Consider the following 22,392-nt stretch of genomic DNA (forward strand, 5'->3'; position numbering starts at 1 on the left):
TACCATGACTATAAAAGGAACATTGTCGTATCAGGAAAAAACGTATTCTTTGCATTGAAATAACACTACTCGCTTGTCCGCAATTTCTTCTGCTTGAAAAGATTTCCCGGTGCTATAAATATCACATGTGTTTAACAAAGTTATAGACTACACAACCTAACTAAACTTTTTGCGTGAAAAATTCAAGAACATAAAAACAACGCATTTGTAATATCAGTAGGATTGCACAAAATTACTGTTACGTTTTGCTTTAACTTTATTGTCATTGTGCGTAATTGCGTCAAATTATTGCATGCACTGCTTTTTTATTAATTTATGTTCGATTTTGTGTCCGGTTCGTTTTTAACACGGTTATCTTATGAAGTGGGCATACTCCTTAACTCCGTTACAAAGTACCGGGCATTTTTGTTTTGTTTTCATTCTAAATGCCAAACATTACAAATGTGTTGCGGTGGTAAATCCAATGTTATGAAACAAAAATTAATTTCATGTACATTAATTGTTTGCCATCCGAGGTAACTATAAATAGATAAGAAGTAGTTTTATGCAAAAGAAAATTAGTTTGCTTCTCTCTTCGTGAGAGATTTATATTCCAAAATATTTAGCCTAAGAAGGTAAAATAAAACTACAGACACTTAACCCGAACTTATTATTTATTCATACATACATGTATTTAATAAAAATTCCAACGTACTCTTTTATTTTTACTACTTCTTTTTGCCCAATGGATACATATCGGAATAAATCTGCCATTGGGGTATAAAAGGGTAGTTTATCGTGTCGTTTGGTAAGAAATGAGTGCCCCACTGGGGGTATGCGTACTCATAATATTCACCAGGCTTGTATGAAGCGGCCTCATAGATAGTCGTTCTATACGCTAAGACATCAGTGAACACCATTACTCTTATATCGTTATAACGCAACTCAAATGAGCCCATACCTACAACAGTTTCGTCATTAAACATTGGGCCACCATTAGGAGTCCCAATAAAATCCATATCATTTCGTATACAAACAAATTTTCCCCAAGCTTTTTGTATATAAGCTGAACAATCTAGTTTGTTCGCTCTCGATATTCTTCTGTAGCGGATTTCATAGTTTTCTAAAATATGTCTTAGAGTTTCATGGCCGGTGCCGCAGAACCACAGGTCGTCATCTTTTACTTTTTCATGTTGGTAAGGGATGTAGGCTCGGGCAGCAAAATGATGTCGATCCTGGTATTCTGATGTAATGAAAATTTGGTCCAGACTGTGTATGATGGCCAGGTCGTGTTTTGGCGTATGGTAGCAGTACGGCCCGTGACAATGTTCAGGGTTTCTGCTTCTCGCGAATAATCTTGTTACTCTCCAAACTCTGTATCTAAATGGTGTATATTCTGTGCCTGCTCTACCTAGTGCCCAAATTCGAAGCCTATCTTGCTGAGCCATGTATGGGTCTAAATGATTAGCGGCAGTTATTAAAGCCCTCCTGTTCAGAATGACCGCCACACTGAGGTTGGTGAATTCTGAAACAATTTTAAACGAAATTTACTAATATAACAATAAATTTAATCCACTACTGTCCCATTGGCAAAGGGGCTCCTCCTGTAATGAGGGTGGGGTCAAGCCTTGAGTCCACCACGCTGACCAAAAGGCAGGTTGGGAATAAAGAAAGTCCACAGACTGGTTGGAAAACGTTCACTGGGTTAATCAACCTTAGCGCGGTTATTCAATAGATGGGTGGCGCTAAATAGTATTTAAACTGAGAGTCTCCATACTTCGGTAGGCTTGGAAAAATGGCCCAGGTGCTGTTAATTTAGTCGTTAAACCATGTCATAGTACTTCGGACAGCATGAATCAGTTTGACATATTGATAAAAAATATATTACCATAAGTTATTCCAGCAATTGAGAACAGTCTCCTCGCAAAATCCCAAGCCGAGTAGTCCCAATAAGGATAGAAGAGTAAATACAATCTAAATACAGGTGGTTTCATTCTAGGCCATATAAAGCGACTGAATTGTTGTCGGTAAAACGGTGGTGGCTTCCACGTGGTCGTCCCAAAGTCCCAAAATGCTGAAGTCGCGGCTAAACTGCAGCATAATAACAGAATTCTGGAATAAATAAAAAAATATAAGAGTCAGTTACCCGAGGACGGCGATGCGGAGATATTTTATGATGCCTTATTTTAATTTTATTTATATTTAATTCCCTTTTTTTTCGTTTGTACATATTAAATTATTATTTTATGTATGAACTAGCTGACCCGCGCAACTTCGCTTGCGTCACATAAGAGAGAATGGGTCATAATTTTGCCCGTTTTTGTAACATTTTTCGTTGCTACTCCGCTCCTAATGGCTGTAGCGTGATGTTATATAGCCTATAGCCTTTCTCGATTAATGGACTATCTAACACTGAAAGATTTTTTCAAATCGGACCAGTAGTTCTTGAGATTAGCGCGTTCAAACAAACAAACAAACTCTTCAGCTTTATAATATTAGTATAGATTTAGGCTAATCGGCATACCGTTAGTACTTCATAATATCTATCACTGCTGGACAAAGGTCTCCTCCTATGGTTGGTTGCACATAAGGTAACAGGCATACGTGGTTGCATCAGGATGTTTTCCTTCACCGTTAGAACAAGTGAGAATATTTTTGATACACACAACTCCGAAAAGTCATGGTTGCCTCGGGTTCGAACCACCGACCACGAGAGAGGTGTCTTTTCAGACCACTCGCCTATCACTGTATAAGAAAAAAGAAACAAAAAAATTATCACTTACCTATACTTCATGGTATCAATGTAAATTTGTCGCGGTACTGTATACTAATGAAATCAAATCGCATAACTCAGCTATATAAGTATGTTACAAGTAACCCGATCGTGTAAACAATGTGTTTACTTCATTTATACATAGCTTGACAGTTATTTTATGTTTATAAACTAATACCGGATACAAATTAAGCAATTGTCTGTTTTTGTGGTTTGTTGAATATTTGTTTAGTTTTACCAGTCCTTCATAGTGCGTAGTACCCGTAACTCGTAGTCTTGTATGACAATGTATGGATTTGAATGAAGAAAAATAAGTTTGTAGGGATCGTAACAAGTCGCGTTTTTTGGTCTCTGCATAACAGGATGGGAAAAAGAAGTAATTTTTATGTATGTATCTATCTAGTAGGTATGTATGGTTTGATGAGTAAAATATATTGATTTAGAAATTGAAATTTTCTTCCTAAATCTGTGTTGTATTAAATTAGTTAACAAGTTTGATTTCTAGCGGGAAAGAATTAGTTTTTCTTTACTTGTTACTGATATGCTAATCTGATACTGAACTTATTTTTACATCAAAGTAAGTAATACATAAAACTGAAACATCTACGAGCTAATGGGGGCTTTAATTAACTAAATAATAGAAGTGTAGGGGTGGCGGAAAATTTTCAGTTACAGCCAAAACTTCAGCCGACGTCTGAAGTTTGATCATATTGTATAACTTTGAACCGGGCGGTTTCCACACAATATCGCTAAGTAAAAACTTTGAGGAAAATTTCTAATAATTGCGCTAAAAATTTCTTATTACCTTTAAGAGTGCTGTTTTTTAGATTTTTTTGGTTTAGCTTTAAGTTTTATTTAAACTGCTTTTGTAGTTTGGTCGGTAGTGTTTACGACTGCCAGTCCTGCAATTGAATTTGATTACCGGCTATATAGTTTATTATATTTTATGTTATATTATATAGGTTCTCAAAATAGCCTGGAGTTTGGTAATGTGGCCATCTTAAAACAATATGCAAGCAAGACTATTATTGCATATTAATTTTAGACGCATTTAAAAGAAGTACCTTTTTGCATGAGACTATCATTGTATTGGCGAATCTCGGATGTATTTTATAAACCTTCGGGTGTAACAGGCTTGTTATGAATTAAAAAAGCCCACCCATCTATGAAATGGTCGCTATTAAAGCGCTTAACCCACTGGTTATTTTGCGAAGGCCCAAGTTCGCCTCAGATTATCGCCTCATATTGTACCGACATTATAACACTGATTATATTAACATGCCCTTAAAGAACAAATATAAAGTTTATAAAATAAGAGAGTTTACAAGATAAACTTATTTTAGACTTTTAGTTCGTGATAAAAAAGTCAGATCAAGTAGTACTAAGTTTCAATGTTAGAAATCTACGTGGGACGTTTACACAATGTAAATTGACAATGTAATAGACTTAGAGTGTAGGTACTAAATTTTAGAAAACCATTCCGGTTTAGGTCATTAGTATTGTTAAAGCAACCATTGTTTGAATTGGAATACCTAGAAGGTAGGCTAATATATTATTAAAAGCATAATTGCTATTGAAATATTATATAATTGCTATAGTATTAATTGCTACTTCCAATATCACAGTTTCGTGGAAATACAACTAACCAGAGCGGCTATAATTTCATACCACAATTGACAAAATATCCTATGTTGAGGAAACTATTTGTATAAATCATTCAAAATATCCTTCGGATATTATATCAGAACTTCTGTTTTAAGAACATTAAATGATTTTAAAAGGCTATTTGCTATTTTCAATGTTGAACCTATGTTATAAGAGGCTAGCCTACTGGCATATACCGGGCACATTGCCAAACTCTGAACTACTACTGAGAATATACTTTGCCCAACCCGGGAATAAAACCTAGGCTCTTGTTCAGCCCCCAGACTCGGTGGGCTGATGTTTTTATTATTATAATGTTTCATTAGAATACTTCGAATCTAAAGTTAATGTCATTTAAATTTTATATTCTTATGATAACAACAGGCCAAAATACTCGCAAAACTAATTGAAATTCAATAATTTCCTAAAATATCTGATAAACTTTCTGTTTGCAAATCATTAGTATTGCAAATAATTCCAACTTTTCTTTCAGTATTTTTCTTGAAATTCTGTGACTCGGTGTTTTACTGAACTTTGAAGCAGAAAAATATTTTCAGAGTCTAACATAATGTCATAAGTATCTAGACGTATAATACATAAATAATACTTTACCATTTTTTATTTCAATCTCACCACAAAGTCCCCAATCCGCACTTAGCCAGCATTGTGAACTCAAGGCCTAGTATCTTACTCATAACGGGAAAAGACCTTTGCAGAGCAGCTGTAGGACAGTGTTATATTTATTTTTAATATCAATCGATCAAAACTTAAATTCTTCGATCTAAGCACTTTTGCTACCCTCAAATAAAATAAACGTATTGATATAAACACCATCTATGGCTACGATATGAAAACTGGAAAACTACATGGATGAAAAAAGTCTTATAATTTTCCGGCAGATGGCGGTTGACGTCTACTAAGCGTTAGGAAAGGGCTTGTTCAACGTAAAGACAGATGACAGCACTAGCTAGTGCGGTTAGGACGAAAGAAAACCAAAATCTTACTAGCAAAGAAAATAATTATCTAGAAAAATTCAGTAATTCAGAGTTGATTGTTCCTGAGCAATGCTGGGAGTTTTTTTAATATAGTAAAAACCAATTATTAATATTTAAAGCTTAATAAAAATACAATTTTTTATTTTATTTTATACTGCTGGTACTATTTTAGCTCGATAACAATAGTGACATCCTTCAAGATAAGTGCGTGTGATAACACGAATAACGTTTAAACGATTGTGATAAGATTTAATTGAGGTCAATGACATTTACTTTATTTATACAACAAATAACAAATGTACAAAATAGCGGAAATTCAGATAGGAATCAAGCTATCTGTGAATCATGCAAATATACACATAAAAAAGACTCGACAATATTATAGGTAGGATTATTTAATAAACATTCTTATACAATTATTATATTTAAGTAGTTACAATATCTAATTTCAAACTTTACTAGCGGAAGGCCTGACTTTGTCCGGGTATAGTGCAATTTTATCCCGTTGATTCCATTCTTATGGATTATGGTCCCATTGATCCCATACAAACCTTGTCCCGACAGTTACAATTAAAGAAAAGAATTATTTAATTTAGTTCAGTTGATCAAAAGTTATGCGCATATTTGAGTCCCGGCTGTCATTTTTAAGGATCTCTGACGGTTGTTAACAGTAGTCAGAAGCTTGAAAGTTTGACAACCAGTCATACCGAAGGGTATCGTGTACCCAGGTAATTGGGTTGTAGAGGTCAGATAGGCAGTCGCTCCATGTAAAATAATTGTATTCAGCTGCACCAGGGGAGCTATTACGTATCTCAGTTGACAACTATTTGAAAGTCACTAAGCTGTACATTTTTTTCTCCCTTATATTATAGTGATTGACACGTTACGTCAAAGCAGCGGTGTATTGAATAGTGCTCATCAATTTGACGTAAACTAGTTGTCAACTGAGATATGTGATAAGCCCGCTGCGTGGTGGTGAGACTGCGAGCCGACTACAACGTATTTGGAAGAAAAGGCTCGACTGAAATTGTATTTATTATATGGATTTTGGTGTATACTCCGTTCGTCCGTCCGTTTAGATAATAAATGAAGAACTATCTTCAAAAACATCGGGAACATTTTGATTCTCATCATATTTCGGTATTCGCCTCTGGACCTCGATCTCGTGACCGCTAGCTGGTCTCGTCACCATGTCTATCTTTAACTTCATCTTCGTATGGTCTGCTTTCAAACGAAACTGCCTTACTAAATGTACTAGAGCGATTTTTATTGATACCATTGCGTATTTTCTTCCTGAAACAGAAAATTCATTTTATTTTTCGTTCCCATTTCTTTGTTATTGGTGTATTCTTCTATTCTATGAAACAATACAACAACAAAACTTTTCTACAGAAAATTTATCTTGAGAGAATTGTACAAACATACGAAGTAAAGGTAACCAGACCAGCAACCGTTAAATTTGTGCATCATATAACAGTTATATGAATAAATAAGTAATTATTATATAAGTTTTGAGTCAATCAAGAAGACGTATCAAGGAAAATTCATTTGTGTATTTTTCTTGTGTCATTTTAAAATTTCGCTTATATATTTTTTTTAAAAGATAACAGTATCTTACTGATATTTGACTGATTACAACAGTGAAGTTTAACATACCTATACAAGATCTAGCGCCGAAACTAAAGCTAAAGTTCAAATTAGCGAGATGTGCCTGCGTCTCCTTGTTGAGCCATCGTTCTGGTTTGAATTCTTCTACATCAGGACCCCAGGATGGATGCCGATGGATGCCTAGTGGCATGAAAAACACGTGCGTATTGGCACGTAGTGTGTAGTTTTCTGAAAATTAAATTGATTTAAATAACTGGGAATACTAAAGGTCCACGCTAGAGGAAACGAGCACGAGCCGAGCAAAAAGTGTGGATTGATTGATGATAATTATAAGAAATTTGCGCTGTTGTACTTTAAGAAATTGATGTTCCTACAATTTTTAAAATTAACTTAAGCCTAAAATTTGTAAAATATGTTGTTGCAATTAACCCGTGATTTTAACTTGTCAAAATCACGGGTTTATTGTCAATTAATGATAAACAATGATGAATAACAAAGATGCAAATTATCGTTTAAGCAAAATATTTGCTGCTGAGTATTATATTGAGTTTAAATACAACCAAGCGGATACCCATTCATGCAATTTCCACGCTAAAGGTTGCTTAACTCACTGATCGTTTATGATCAGTAAGTGCCACTACCTCTGAGCGCCTCAAAAGTTCAGTATGGGTGTTAATATTTGGATGATAATGATACTAACTTAGTTTAACTTCTTTGTCCACATATCTGGGTATGAGCGGTATAGCGGGTATCATTCGCAGACATTCCTTAATCACTGCTTCTGTGTACACCAGTTGCGACAAGTCCTGCTTCTCCACATCTCTATCACCAACTACTTCCATGACCCTGAAAATAGTTAACAACTTTCATAACTATACTAAAATTAAAACAATGTATGTCTTTTTATGTTATCTAATAATATAATGACTTCCTAGTATATACTTGGCTGCGGCGAGTAGCACAATTGAGACCAGCCAACTGTGCAGGACTTTGTTAATAGTGTCCAAGTGTTTGAACATTAAGATCAGGCATATTTGGAATGATTGCTACAACGACTGAAATAAAACAATTTTGAGTATGAAACGATAATTTATGAATATTTTATGAACTTTGTGTAAAGCCACGCTTTGTATGTGATTTGTTAACAAAATGTTTATATTATTTTTGTCTGAATAAATAAAAACGAATCTAATTTCTAAGACAGATTTTAGTCGAACTTTTGTCTCGAAATTACTTATTCAACTAAACTTACTCATGATAAATTTTGTCCTGCACTTCAGGATAAGACCCCAAATAAACAGCAATGAAGGAGAGTTGCTGTGAAGTGGTCTCAAAGCTCGCAGCTACAGTCGTGTTCAGTTCATCCCTGATCTCAGTGTCTGTTAGTGCTCCATCGGAAGATAGTTCCAGCATCACGTCTATTAAGGGTCTTTGAGGATCTTCTGAAAGAGAAGATATATTATCTTAATAATACAAGATGTTGGTTTAATTATTGCTGGCGTGTTCTTAATAGATGAAGCAGTCTAGGTCGTCATATTCTTACAGATAAAAAAAAATTAACTGAAATGAGAAATAGCTTTTTTTGAACCCAATAAGGTATAACACTTTTCAAAGAAACGTATGCCGGAAAATTTTTGATAGGTAAAGGGAAACGTCATGAGGTAATGTGGAATAGCCAAAACTTATTTTAACGGGCCTTGAAAAAATAAGAGATCTTTAACTGTATTAATTTCCCACAACAATTCTTTTTTAGGGAGATAATCCTGGCCCCAAATCTCGCCAATAATGAAAAACTTTTACGTACCTGTTTCAGAAAGTGTTCCGAGATTCGCTTTATTTTTCAAATCTATTCGTTTTCTCTGTATAACCTCGTAAGAGATTTCATCCAAATGTTTCAGTAGATTATCTTGCTTCTTCTTGATACTTGTGAGTCCGAATATAAACTCGTTGTGCAACCAAACCTTCTTGAGCCTTTCCATCATAATGTCTAATACTTGGTCAACTGTTTCCGCGTATTTTGTTATAAAATCATTATCTTTCTCGTCAACGTCGCCGAATACTGTTACTGAAATGTAGAAAAATTACAATGATTTGTTTAGAAACGCTCGTAATCTAAAGTCCTCCTGATATTCTTGCACGACGGTATTCATTGAGACTAACAGCTGTGCAGGATTTTGTTTATAGTGTCCAAATGTGTGCGCAATACCTAGGTTCACTCTCATAGCCCGTTGATACGTATAATGGACATGACCGGCGAAATGTCAGGCGCGGCATCGATGACTTTACTTGCTCTCCGAGACACTTCAACTTCCTAACTCCAGGCAATGCAATAAACATATTGGACGGATAAACTCAAAAAACTAAAAAAAAATTTGGCCCCTACTGAAGTAGACTACGCTACAATCGCATACAGTCATTTGCTATCAACCACAAAGGCAGTTTATAACTACTTACTACAGGAAGATCTTAAAGTAATATTTCTGAAGATCATGACAGGATCGAAAGGTCCTCTCCCGACGTAGCTGTCCAGCATCTCCACCAGACGTCTGGACTGCTCATTGAAGACATCCAGGAAACCGTACAGCACTGGTAGACTGAACGCTGGGATTAACAGCCTTCTATGATGTTTGTATAATGCTCCTGGAATATGTTAAACGGATTATAATTATAGATTTGACGTAGAGGTCAGCGTGATTGCTTTTTAGCTTTCATCAATAGTGTTTTTCTCGCGATGGTTACTTCTCCATAATATTTGAAGGTTTGGAAACCATTCAGGTTTAATATTGTGTAATCTAAATATGATTGTTATGGATCTGGTTGGTTAAGTCCGTTGTTTGTACGTTTTGTTAAAGTCCCCGCGACATAGCAGTAATAATTATTAGTTTCCAAATAGTACTAAACAAATTAAATTATTTGTTAGGTTGGTTACTTATGTCAATCCTATTTTCCTGATGTTTTTACAAATTCAAAATACTGTTTTAATCCGTTATTTGTAACACTTTTGTATGAAAACTACTGATTATTAAGGGATTTTTTTAAGAGCACCAAGTAATTAAAAGAAATTAGGCACTCATACATTACAGTTTATTTAAACAAAATAGTAACTAGCCAAAAACAAACATCCGCGTTATTCAAAATATAAATAGAGCCATCAACCTTATGCAAATTACTTGACAATTAATTATAATTAGATACTTAATACCGGTTTTTTATTTACATAACGGTCAATAAAAATTAGGCTTACTTGAATTAGTTTATATTATTATAAATATATAGTATAATTGACGTAATTGTATGGTAATTTTAGAAAGTGTTAAATAATATTGTTAATGATAAATAAAAGTTATGACCCTTAACGCGTTCACTTTTTAGATTGTTTTTGTTTTTTAATTATTTACTCTGAATAATAATTTTACATGACGTAATATTTAAGGTGATCGCCGTACCGTAATTTTCATTCAGTTGTGGTAAGGGGTTCGATTTCCACTCAAATTAAAGTAGGTACATTCTACACAAATATTTGACTCACTAATCAATAACCAAGATCGATTTTTAACATACACATATCCTCTGAAACATAACGACCAAAGCTCAAATACTAATACGAGTTCACCCATCTATAGACTGTCCGTCGCAAAGTAGCTTAACTTAATGCTAACCAGCTTTGAGGATAGGGTTAATTGTAATTTGTTTAATAGTACACGCAATATAAAAAAGCTAGCCAAAATAGGGCGACACCGACAGTTAGACGTTCTACCCTTATTACGCTAAAATCTACTAAACGGATTAAAACGAATTATATACAATTTAGATATAAGAATGAATTAATTATAAAAAAGTACTCACCACTACTAGTAATTAGCCCTAATCCAAGCCAGGGTTCAGCAACCTTGTACAAATAATGCTTGAACATTAACGTATTGGATACAGTCACGGCATCTTCTGGATCAACTATACCTGAAAATTAACCATGGTAATATATCTTTTTATATCTGAGGTCAAGTTTGATCTTTATATTATTAGTAGGTAAGATGTGAAACAATGAACCATTTTCAACCAAGAAAGTTTTCACTTAGAAAAAGTCGCGGCTGACTTTCTTATAGCTGTTTGTCTGTTCATCCCATGTACCTAGTAAAAAGCGATATATCCAACATAAATAAAAATAAACTCAATCTTTCCACAGAAATAGAATCTCGAGCCAGTAAGCGATGTAGCTTATATTTCAAGTCTAATTTGTTATTTCAGATATCACCTTAAACTGAGATTATAAAGACAGATCCATAAAATAATATTTTAACTATAACTTACCATAATAAGTTTGTCCTGCAAAATATCCGCATGTGACCCCTCCAGACTTTAGGCAAAAATTACTCATTGAAGTTAAAAGACCAAATAAATCTGAAAAACAAAAATACAACCAATTCTTATTAATAGCTTATTTATGCCGCTGTGGAACTTTGTACACACACCCAAACATAGTTTCTGGAGGTCGTAGATTCGAGACCGCGTGGAAGAAATAATTATAACGGGTTTGAGTATACTTTGTGTCAATGAAAAATTAAAAGCTGATAGCTGAAGGTAGAAAATGTTGACTTATAGCCATTCTTCTCTCTTCCAAGCCAATATTTTTTCAGTTTACAGGTTTACTTGAATGGCAAACGAGCTATATACAATTCATTATACAACGAAAAGCTTTATAACTTACCCCTAGACCAAAGCAACAACAGATGAGTATGTCCAATTAAAGGCAAAGCGCCAGGGTAGGCTGGCGGCATCTTAGGCGCCCGCGCATTACGTCTCCATCGCGAATAAATACTATACACACAAGCAATACCACACAAAATTACCACTACATACATTTTACTAGATAATTATGAAATTAAAATACAAAAACTGAAAAAATATGACGCGTATTTTTTTCAAAACGGGGCCAAAAATGGTGTATTTTATATGTATGTTGCAATATTCAATATTTATTTAAAGTCAGGCACTGAAGACAAAATTAAAGCCGAAATTTTCTTTTTTATATTATCGGCTTGTATTAAACCCTTTCTTAATTTTTTTATCTTAAGGGTCCACCCATCTGATACGGGCTACAATCACAAAATGAACCAAAGAATCATCTCTTCATGCAAATATTTCGTCGTGAGGTAGGCCTAACTTTCTAAATAAAATTTTAATTATTCTACATGCCACAGTTACGGTCACGAAGTAAATTACGAAATTAGTTAAACTGACAAAAATCTTACTACAGCAATAGTTGAGTGGTATAAGGGTGTGGACACAAAAATCTATCGATCGTTGATAGATGGCAAAATAGCTTAATAATTGTAAAGTAATGAACATATATAATATGCTAGGAAAGGCGATAGTTCATGCCTCCGCAATAAAGTGCTTATAACTAATTGTACCGGCTGATAAACAATTAAAATGTTGAACAAACATAGAAGTTGACATTCCATGGACGGGTGGCCATTTATTAGCAATAATGGTGGCCATGCATCAAAAATCACTAAGTGTCCCCGTAAAAACTTTAACACTAAATTGAACAGTATTGAACACTAACCATCAAATGAACAAATAATAAAACTACAGGAATTAATCAATCGATCGTCTACCAAAATCCCAAGCCGATTGACTATCGGTCGAATAGTATGGTGACGCCCTAAGTTTAAAATCAAAACGTATCAATGACTTTTCAAAACTATGTACATAAGTATTGGCTTCCACATTTTGACACACGAAGACTTCAAGAGCACTTATAGCATTATTGACTTACTTTATCATGTTAAGAAATTCTCGATATATTAATGTCAATGATTTCAAAAAACATCGTCTGCAAGTAAAGTTTAGAATATTGACACACATTCTTTACGTAAGTTTAGCTTTACTATGTACAAAGTAAATATTTAAAACTGTGTGACAGCAAGGCGACGTAGTGTAGTAGTTAAGATGGTCAAGAAGCCACTAGTAATGCGTGAGTGTCGTAAGTTCGATTCTCAAAAGGAACAAATGATTGTGCGATCTACCTATAGTTGTTTCTGGTATGATTGTGCTTTATATCTGTTTTTTGTAAAAGTCCCGGCGATCGAAGAGCAATAGTAATTTGTATGGGAGAAAAATAAAAAAATACCTGTATACAGTTTGGTTTAAAAAATATATAGGATATAGTAAAGTACGTCACGTATTTTTTTTATTCATTGCATTTTTTTCTCTAACTTGCCAGACAAGTTTGCGGCCCGCCAGTTGATAAACTGTTACCGAAGCCGGCCTTACTATAATAACTAGTAATATATATAATAATTTCGTTTGTTTTTTATCACAATTGTATCCGTTATAAAATGTCGGTCGAACTATGGTACAAAAATATAAGGGACTAGCTGACCCGCGCAACTTCGCTTGCGTCACATAAGAGTATGGGTCAAATTTTTCCCCGTTTTTGTAACATTTTTTATTGCTGCTCTGCTCCTCTTGGTCGTACCGTGATGATATATAGCCTATAACCTTCCTCGATAAATGGTCTATCTAACACTGAAAGAATTTTTCAAATCGGACCAGTAGTTCCTGAGATAAGCGCGTTCAAACAAACAAACAAACAAACAAACAATCAAACAAACAAACAAACTCTTCAGCTTTATAATATTATAGTATAGATGATTATCCATCCGACACTGTCCACTTTATGTCAGAATAGAATAGAATAAGATCATAAATAAACACGTTCAATATTGTCGAAATTTCGTTTTCACGAACATAATAGGCCCTCGGTTTTCTTTAACCTATCTCCGCGTTTTGCAATAAAAACTCTCACATTGCATGTTAAATGTATAATAGAACACGGGAATTAACGCGAACACGCATTATACCTTAAAAGCCTAACCTTTTGATGCAGGATTTCTCGCCGTGGTTGCAGGCTGATTACAGTACCTCGATTCTCTACCACTATCGACTACCGACAACCGGCTAGCTATCGAAATTTTTGACAATTAGAATGTACTGCCAAAATATTTCCTACGACGCCGGTCAGAGAGGTTGATCAGATTTTCATACAAAATTTCTCGATGACAGGTCGGTTGTCGGTAGTCGATAGTAGTAGAGAATCCAGCTGCAGCAGTCAGCCTGCGACCACGTTTATTCGTTTTAATTTTAATTGGACCGTATATACACTATTCTCGCGTGAGTGACTATAAGACTTCATGACCTAACCTAACACACGTGGTTAAACCTGTTACCGGAAACTGGCTTAGATCAGACACGCGTGCCGTGACTCAGCTTAGATCATAATTCATATTTATATTGTAGCGGAAGTCATTTTTGCTTAACATTTTTATGTGTTGAACTCTTACTCATTGGAAACTGGAAGTAGTTAAGAATTTAAAAAGGACAACCATGGTCACGAAAAAGAAAAAGTAGTACTACTTATAGTTACGCGAAATATCAAACAATTTAAAATAACTAAAATGAAATTTAATCACGATCAAACAACGCATATACTATCAATAATACTACTTAAATAATTGTAATTCGTATAATAATACAAGTTTCAGGGTCTTTTATAATAAGTAAAATACTTATGCTACATAGTAACTGAACACGTGTGGCTAAATTTAGAATTATTCAAATCATTGCCGGAACTATGATTATCATAAAATCAACATTAGGTTCAATATGAATATGGATGTCAAACAAACAGGTTCAGATTATATTATAGTACGTGTGGCCTCTAAATTATATAAGTGACCTACACAACTAACAAAGTAGTGATGATAGCCGAGTGGTCTAAGTAATGCCCTCCCCCGCCATAAGCCAGAAGTGAAAATCAAATGTGCACTCCAAAAACTACGTTGGAAATCTTGGCTCCATTGCACTGCTACAAATTTCGCAGCGTCATACAAGACAATGTCAACACAGCCAGACACGCGAAAAATATTCGTATTCTATCAAAGTAACTGTATCAGTTCAACCTTCAAAACCTATATCTATACTAATATTATAAAGCTGAACAGTTTGTTTGTTTGAACGCGCTAATCTCAGGAACTACTGGTCTGATTTGAAAAATTCTTTCAGTGTTAGATAATCCATTTATCGAGAAAGGCTATAGGCTATATATCATCACGCTACGACCGATAGGAACAGAGTAGCAATAAAAAATGTGACAAAAACGGGGAAAATCTTGACCCATTCTCTCTTATGTGACGCAAGCGAAGTTGCGCGGGTCAGCTAGTTTAGAATAAAAACTAAACATTAAAAACAAGTTTTTTGTTACATAAAACTGGATACAACAATAAACCTTAATGCTCGTAAGTTAATATCGTAAAAAAACCAGAGCAATAAATACAAAAAATACCGTTATACTAATTTATTCGACAAAGAATGTTGATAGTTCCAGTCTTCAAGGTCTTATAATGTAAACAAATAATTGTAAGGTCAATGGTTGTGGTATAAATAAAACAAAATGAGTCACCAAAATGTGCTGCTATACAAAATATTTTTTCGAAAATTTAAATTCGAAAATGCTTGGACCAATTTGACAATATATTTACCTGTATGACGAGGCGACTGTATGAATTTGAATGAATCAAAAGCAAAGATGTGAATGAGAGTGAGATTTCCAAAGATGTCCAGAATAAAGCGAAGTGGAGGAGAAAGATCAGAGGGGCTTTCATGTATTTCAGTTGACAACTTTTTGAAAGCCACTATGCTGTACACTGTGGTCTCCCTTAGGTTACAGTGTAATCACGTTACGTCAAAGAAGCTATGCACTGAATGGTGATCATCAATTTGTCGTACACTAGTTGTCAACTGAGATATGTGTTAAACCTGCTGGAAGGTTGATCCCACTAACATATGGGATTCATAGCATGAAAGAGGAAGAGAAAAGCAAAGAGCATGCTAATTTTGGCCCGATATTATTGCTATATTGAAATGTGGGTCCAAAATTTAGGGCTCAGTTAGCAACAGCTTCGCGGATCGATCTCTGAGGTTAAGCTACGCTTGCCGAGGTTGTTCTGTGGATGGAGAACATTCTTATAAAAAACGAGTTCTCCGTGTTTCGGAAGCCACGTTAAATTGTGGAACCCGGCAATCATTTTCGAAGATCTTTGACAGTCGTTAACAGTAGTCAGAAGCTTGTAAGTCTGACTACCTGTCTTACCGATAGGTATCGTGTTATAGGCCAGGCAACTGGGTAATGGAGGTCAGAGAGCCTGTCGCTCCAATTGTCAAATACTGATATCCAGTTGTGTCCGGTGAGACTGGAAGTCGACTCCAACATAATTGGCAGAAAGGTTGATGATGATTCCAATAAATGTGTATAATACATCGTTGGGAAATAATTATTACCCTGAATAAAAGTAAATATGGAAGCTCCGGGAGGGAACGCTCTAGAAAGACATAAGTTCTTCTTCGGGTCAATGGTTTTTAAAGTTTTAGATACCTCCAGTTTTGTATCAACAGTTTTTTTTTTTTTCTTTTTTTTTTTTTTTTTTTAAATACAATTCCCGCACTAAGAATTGCTCTTGTGTCGCGGGGACATTTACAAACATACAAACAACGGACACAAAGCACAACCAGACCCGAAGCAATTATTTGTGGATCGCACAAATAATTGCTCCGTGTGGGAATCGAACCCACGACCTCCCGTTGCAGTGGTATCGGCGTGGCGACCTAAACCACTGCGCCACGGAGGCAGTCAAATCAAATAGGCAGTAAATAAATACGAGTATATGTATGTATAATATGTTATAATAATAATTTAGATATATTTCGCCCAAAAGTCGGCAACGACATTATACTAAGTTAGGGTTTAAAAAAAAATACAATATTAATTTCGTAAAAACTTCCAAAATATTCCCTTGTAATAGTTTTAATAGCTCAAGAAATTCACACGCACACTCAAAATAAAATTCTATTTACGTCAAAGGGGCACCTTAAGTTAAAGTTCTCACGTGCATACAATGTTTGTTCTTAAACTATTGAATCCATTTTCGCACGTTGAAACAAGCTTATAAGGCAAATAGTATTGACGTAGTTATTTGATGATTGTGTAAACATAATTAGTGTAAATGCATGTTTGTTTTATTGTCCGTTTTTTACTAGCAAACGGCTGAATCTCTTTCAAACGACTCGGACGGGATGATAGCTACTAGACAAGCTATGATTATTTCTTTAAAAAAATTGATCTATAATAATTAATTGATTTGGCGCCACGAAGGTTAACTAGTCTTTATTTCTATACGAGTATTGGAAAAAAAATTGTAAGTATGTTTCTTACTCTTTGACGCAAAAACTACTCTTTACCCCGGGAAAAGTAAGGCGGACGAAGACGCGGGCAGAAGCTTGTCTTCGATAAAGGACAAAGCAACACATGCACATTACAAAATATTTGTTTACATAATTAACACATGTCAACCACGTTAAGAGCCACGTGCGATTAGTCACAGCAATTATCATAACGCGATCTTTTAACCCTTAGGCTTGTAGCACACTGATCTGATGGAAAAACGTCCACTGCTGTATTATTTTTTACTGCTACAAGTAGGCATTATATACGCAATATTTGTGATTACTGATGACTACTGATTACTTGATGATTCGCGCGACTGCATATGCATTGCGGTTTTTCTCCTATATATCAAACTAGCTTCCGCCTGCGACCTCGTCCGCGTGAAGAGGTTTCCCGTAGTAAAATGTATTTTAGGTGTGAATCTAGGTTAATTTCAGATCAATCAGATAAAATTAAAAAGGCGCACAGACGACAGCGATTACCTCTTTCGTAACCTACACTTTTTTTCTCCAACAGCTATTCAATTAATTTATACCAGGTATTCTCGCCCAGTCAACATATTTAGACACTCAAAGTTATTTGTACCACATGTACTATACCAAACGTTTCCAGCCAAGCGGTGTTGATTCCTATACGAGTTGACATGTGCTAATAGCCTTAAATAAACTATTAAGGGTATATCACACTGCATGCAGCAATTAGACGCGCGGTTTTATGTACGTAGATCGGTATCACAATTTGTATGTTGGCGCAATTAGAAACCGACTGCCTTTGAGGTCTGAACGATAATGACTAATCACGAGGTATCAGGTTCAATTCAAGGTTCAAGAATACCACTAAAATATTCCGATTTGTGATAGATTGCCTTTTCAATCCTGGAGTTTGTTCAAGTCCCTGTTAAATGACAACAGCTTTCTCCATATAACATGGGAACAACAACGTTATCGACGGAACGTGCCGTGGATGGAAGTATTTCGTACACCTCTGCCTGCACCTTTGAGTAGAGCGCACGTGAAATATAGTAAAGCTCTTTGAATTTGGACGACACATCGCTCCTTGAATACAAAAGGGTCACAAATCGAAAACTATAAATTTTACAGGAGAGCCAAAACAAATTTTTGAAACTGTTTTTTTATAATATTTTATGTATTTATTAATTAAATATAAGATGTTAATATATCATTAGATGCGTATTTTTTAGCTTTATCTATCTACGATATAAACTTTGTAATAGCTGTTACCTATTAAGAAAAAAAAGCATATAAGTCCGTTTTGCATTCAAAATTTGAACCAATATCATGAAAAATATGTCAAAAATTAAACACAGTTTTGCAAATAAAAATGGTTTATTGTACATTTTTTGGTAAAAACCCGTATCAAAAAGTAAAATCTTATTAGTAAATAAAACCATAAGTGAATAGACACCAGGAAAACATTGTATTAAACAATCTAAATTAAAAAATCTTTACTTATTATTAAATAAGTAATATAATAGAGATCAACTTTGTGTGTAACTTTCATTATTCAGTAAAATTAAACATCAATCATCATGATCAATCAATGGGTAACGTGACGGGTAGACTGAGTGCAGTAGGAGTATTAAAGAAATAAGATAATAGAAAAGTTTTATGAGTTTAATAAACCTTTATATTTAGCATTCGTGGATTATTCCAAAGCTTTTGGCAGCATCAGTCATTCCGCCACAGAATCATCACTCCATAACCAAGACCTTAAGAAGATACTATGTAGAATCGAAGCTACATACATCAAACTCATCAAAGCAATATACAACAATCTCTCTAAATCCAAAGAAGCGTGAAACAGGAAGACCCGCTATCTCCCAAATTACTTACCAGCACCCTCGAAAACATTTTCAGGAGCCTGGCGGCAATCAAAAGGCATTGTTGTTAGTGGCAAACAGTTAACAAACCTTCGTTTTGCAGACGACATTGTCCTCTTCTCTTCCTTTGCATTGGAACTCGAATCAATGCTCAAAGATCTGGCACGGCAAGCCTTCAGATTGGACTAAGGAAGAACCGGACAAAAACCCAGGTTATGACCAACAACACAAAACGTAGGGTCGAGGTAAGCGGGCACGTCATACACTATGTCGACGAGTACACTTACTTGAGCTAGATAACCTCTTTTAACAACCGACGGGGCAAAGAGTTGGACAAACGTGTCACAAGTGCCTGGAAGAGCTCCTGGTCCAGGAAAGAGCTAATGAAAGGTAACCTTCCACTGTCACTAAAGCGGAAGCTCGTCGAAATGTTTGTACTACCCTTACGGAAAACCAAAAGTAGAAACCAAAGGTTTGCCAGAGAGCGATGGAGCGTAGTATATCAGATGTAAGAAGAACAGATCACGTCCAAAATTCTATACTGCGCTCCCAAATCAAATCAAATCAAATCAAATCAAATAATTTATTTGCTCAAACATGGCGCATAGCTGATTTAGGGAAGAAGACCGCCAGGTTGAAATGGAACTGGGCCGGCCACATTATCCGCATGCATCCGGAAAGGTGGGCCCGCATATTTACCAACTGAATCTGGCATTCAGTTGGTAAATATGGATGGTCATCGCAGACGCGGGAGACCTAAACGGAGATGGCGGGATGACCTAGACGCATTTGAAAAGGACTAGTCGGATCTTGCCGCTAAAAGGGCGATTTGAAAGGGCAGGGTCCCTCCTTGCCTTTCCCTGCATCAAAATGTTAAATTTTGTTTTGAAAATTTTAACGAAAACTAAAATTATTATCATGCCAAACGGCCATATTTATGGCCTTCCCATTCTAGCATGCTAAAAATAATTATTTATTCCACAATAATTTAATGCAAAAGGGACGTATTTCAAAATATGCTACTGTTATATTACAAAATATAATAACAAATACTAGTGTTTGAATGCAAAACGGTAGTTTTCAGAAAAATGGCACTTTTGTATTACAAAATATGGTAACAAATACTATAGTTAGAATGCAAAAAGGACGTTTTCCAAAATATGGCAGTTTTGTATTGTAAAATATAATCACATTAACTTCAAATTTGGCACCCAACACAGACGGATTTTGGATTGTGGCTTTTTTTCACGCAACTGACGAGCATTTGCGTTGAATCTCCGGGCGCAACTCACAAAGTGGCTGTTTTGCACTGACATTACCTGTCAAAGTGAGCTAATGCAAAAAGGGCAGTAAGTCAGTGCAGCCATAATATAAGCTAAAATGATGGGTGTTTTTTTTTTACTATAAAATATAGCCGGTTCAGGTGTCATTTTTGCAATAAAACGATTTTCATTTTTTTTTGAGTTGTGGCCCTTTTGCATTGAAGGAGCGACATATCCGTCCGGTTACGCGGGCTACGGAGAGTGTAGTAAAATTTTAAGCAGAATGTGGAATAGTCAAAAGTAGTAGTATGGCTGTTATAACCCAGATAACTGGGTTGTCAGATAGACAGTCGCTCCATGTAAAACACTGGTATTCAGCTACATCCGATGAGACTGGAAGCCGACTCTAACATAGTTTGGAAGAAAGGCTAAGCCATGATGATCGTCGGAAAATAATTATTACAGAGATTAAAGTAAAAATTTAAAGCAGAATTTAAAATAAGTTAAGAATAGAATCAGTGACAAGGTTAGTTATAAATGCATATATTATTGCAGTTTTGTAGAATTATAATGAGTTTTGTCTATTTGTTAAGAATGACGAAATTTCCCGTACTTCTGGTTATAAATGATGTTACTAAAAATACACACAGATTTAATAAAAATTTAATGATGATGACGTCAATACGTAATTGGGAAAATTTATTTCTATGATAAAATCACAAAATATGATTTATATGTAATTTAAAAGACTTATGTTGGGAATAAATAATGTGATCATTATTTCACAAAAACGTTCATGGTTTAGAATATTTTCTTTTAAAATGAAATTGAAGAACTAGTATTTTCTCGAAGAAATATGATAAATAATTACGAGCTTGAGGCACCGTGGGGGCCTATTGTAATGATGAGAACTATTTGATTGCCACTGTTCCGTACATTGCTTATTCCCTTCTATCGTGGTGACTAACACGTCACGTCAAATCAGCAATAAACTGCACAGTGGCAATCAAACGGTTTGAACAACTTTGACACTAGATTGACCACTAACGATACGATAGATAGATAGATAGATCACTGGATAGGATTACATCAGCCCGCGGTTCAAATTCAAATATCATTTATTTGCTTGAAATATGGTAGATATACAGATGTTATAGTAAAATATGCAGTTCGAAGACATATTTCACCCTCATTAAGGGCATGCAAACATTTTAAGTATTCTATTATGAATTACAAGTAGGTACAGTTACAAATATAGAAAAATTACTTACTATTAAAGTTGTCAATTAAAACCTAAATAAATGATTGAAATATTACCTGCTGCAAACTAAGTCAAAAGAAAATAAAACTTGGGAATCATGAATACTTTAGTGGGTACCAAATCGGCATGAGCTTTTATTAAAAAAATCTTTAATAGTATAGAAACTCTCCTGTACTAACCATTTTTGCAAGGCACAACAGAACCTTTTGTATGGCAGGTCAGTCATTCCTCTCGGCAAAGAGTTATATATTAGAGGTGCCATATATGCACAGCTGTTTCTGAACAGTTCCAATCTTGGTACGGGCATTTTTAAAGGCAATTGATTTATTTTGCGTTTAAATGTATTATCATTTGTAGGAAATAGATGGCTGTGGCATTTTACGAATTTAGCAACTTCATAAATGTAGATACAAGGAACAGTTAATAGGTTTTTAGTTTTAAACGTGGTTTTACATGATTCCGACCAATCCATGCCATACAGAGCCCGAATGCATTTTTTCTGAGCTATGAACACTCTTGTGATATCAGAGGAATTACCCCAGACAACTATACCATAGCGTATAATTGAACAGATGTAGGCGTGGTATATCATAATCGAGGTTTCTGCCCACCGATCATCACTTTCAGCTATCAACTGAGGGTAGGCGCAGAAAAGAGCGCTACAAAGAGACGACGGTTAGCAGCACCAGTCGCGATGATATAAAATCGATTATTTGATACTTGTTTTCAATTTCAATTTCTGAGC

The 22,392-nt window shown here is 35.1% G+C and overlaps 1 protein-coding gene across 1 annotated transcript; it reads right to left on the minus strand.

Moving 5' to 3' along the window:
• Positions 1-5,768: 5,768 nt before the first annotated feature.
• On the minus strand, positions 5,769-12,074 carry LOC142983664 (cytochrome P450 4c21-like). Its single transcript, XM_076130648.1, has 9 exons — positions 11,705-12,074; positions 11,308-11,397; positions 10,846-10,956; positions 9,454-9,639; positions 8,804-9,064; positions 8,252-8,441; positions 7,700-7,845; positions 7,048-7,227; positions 5,769-6,684 (listed from the first exon to the last, which is right to left on the minus strand). The coding sequence occupies exons 1-9, from the start codon at positions 11,856-11,858 to the stop codon at positions 6,467-6,469; spliced, it is 1,536 nt and encodes a 511-aa protein (XP_075986763.1). The 5' UTR covers positions 11,859-12,074; the 3' UTR covers positions 5,769-6,466.
• Positions 12,075-22,392: the final 10,318 nt, after the last annotated feature.

The sequence above is a fragment of the Anticarsia gemmatalis genome, chromosome 24, assembly GCF_050436995.1.
Source record: "Anticarsia gemmatalis isolate Benzon Research Colony breed Stoneville strain chromosome 24, ilAntGemm2 primary, whole genome shotgun sequence".
In the NCBI taxonomy this organism is placed as follows: Eukaryota; Metazoa; Arthropoda; class Insecta; order Lepidoptera; family Erebidae; genus Anticarsia; species Anticarsia gemmatalis.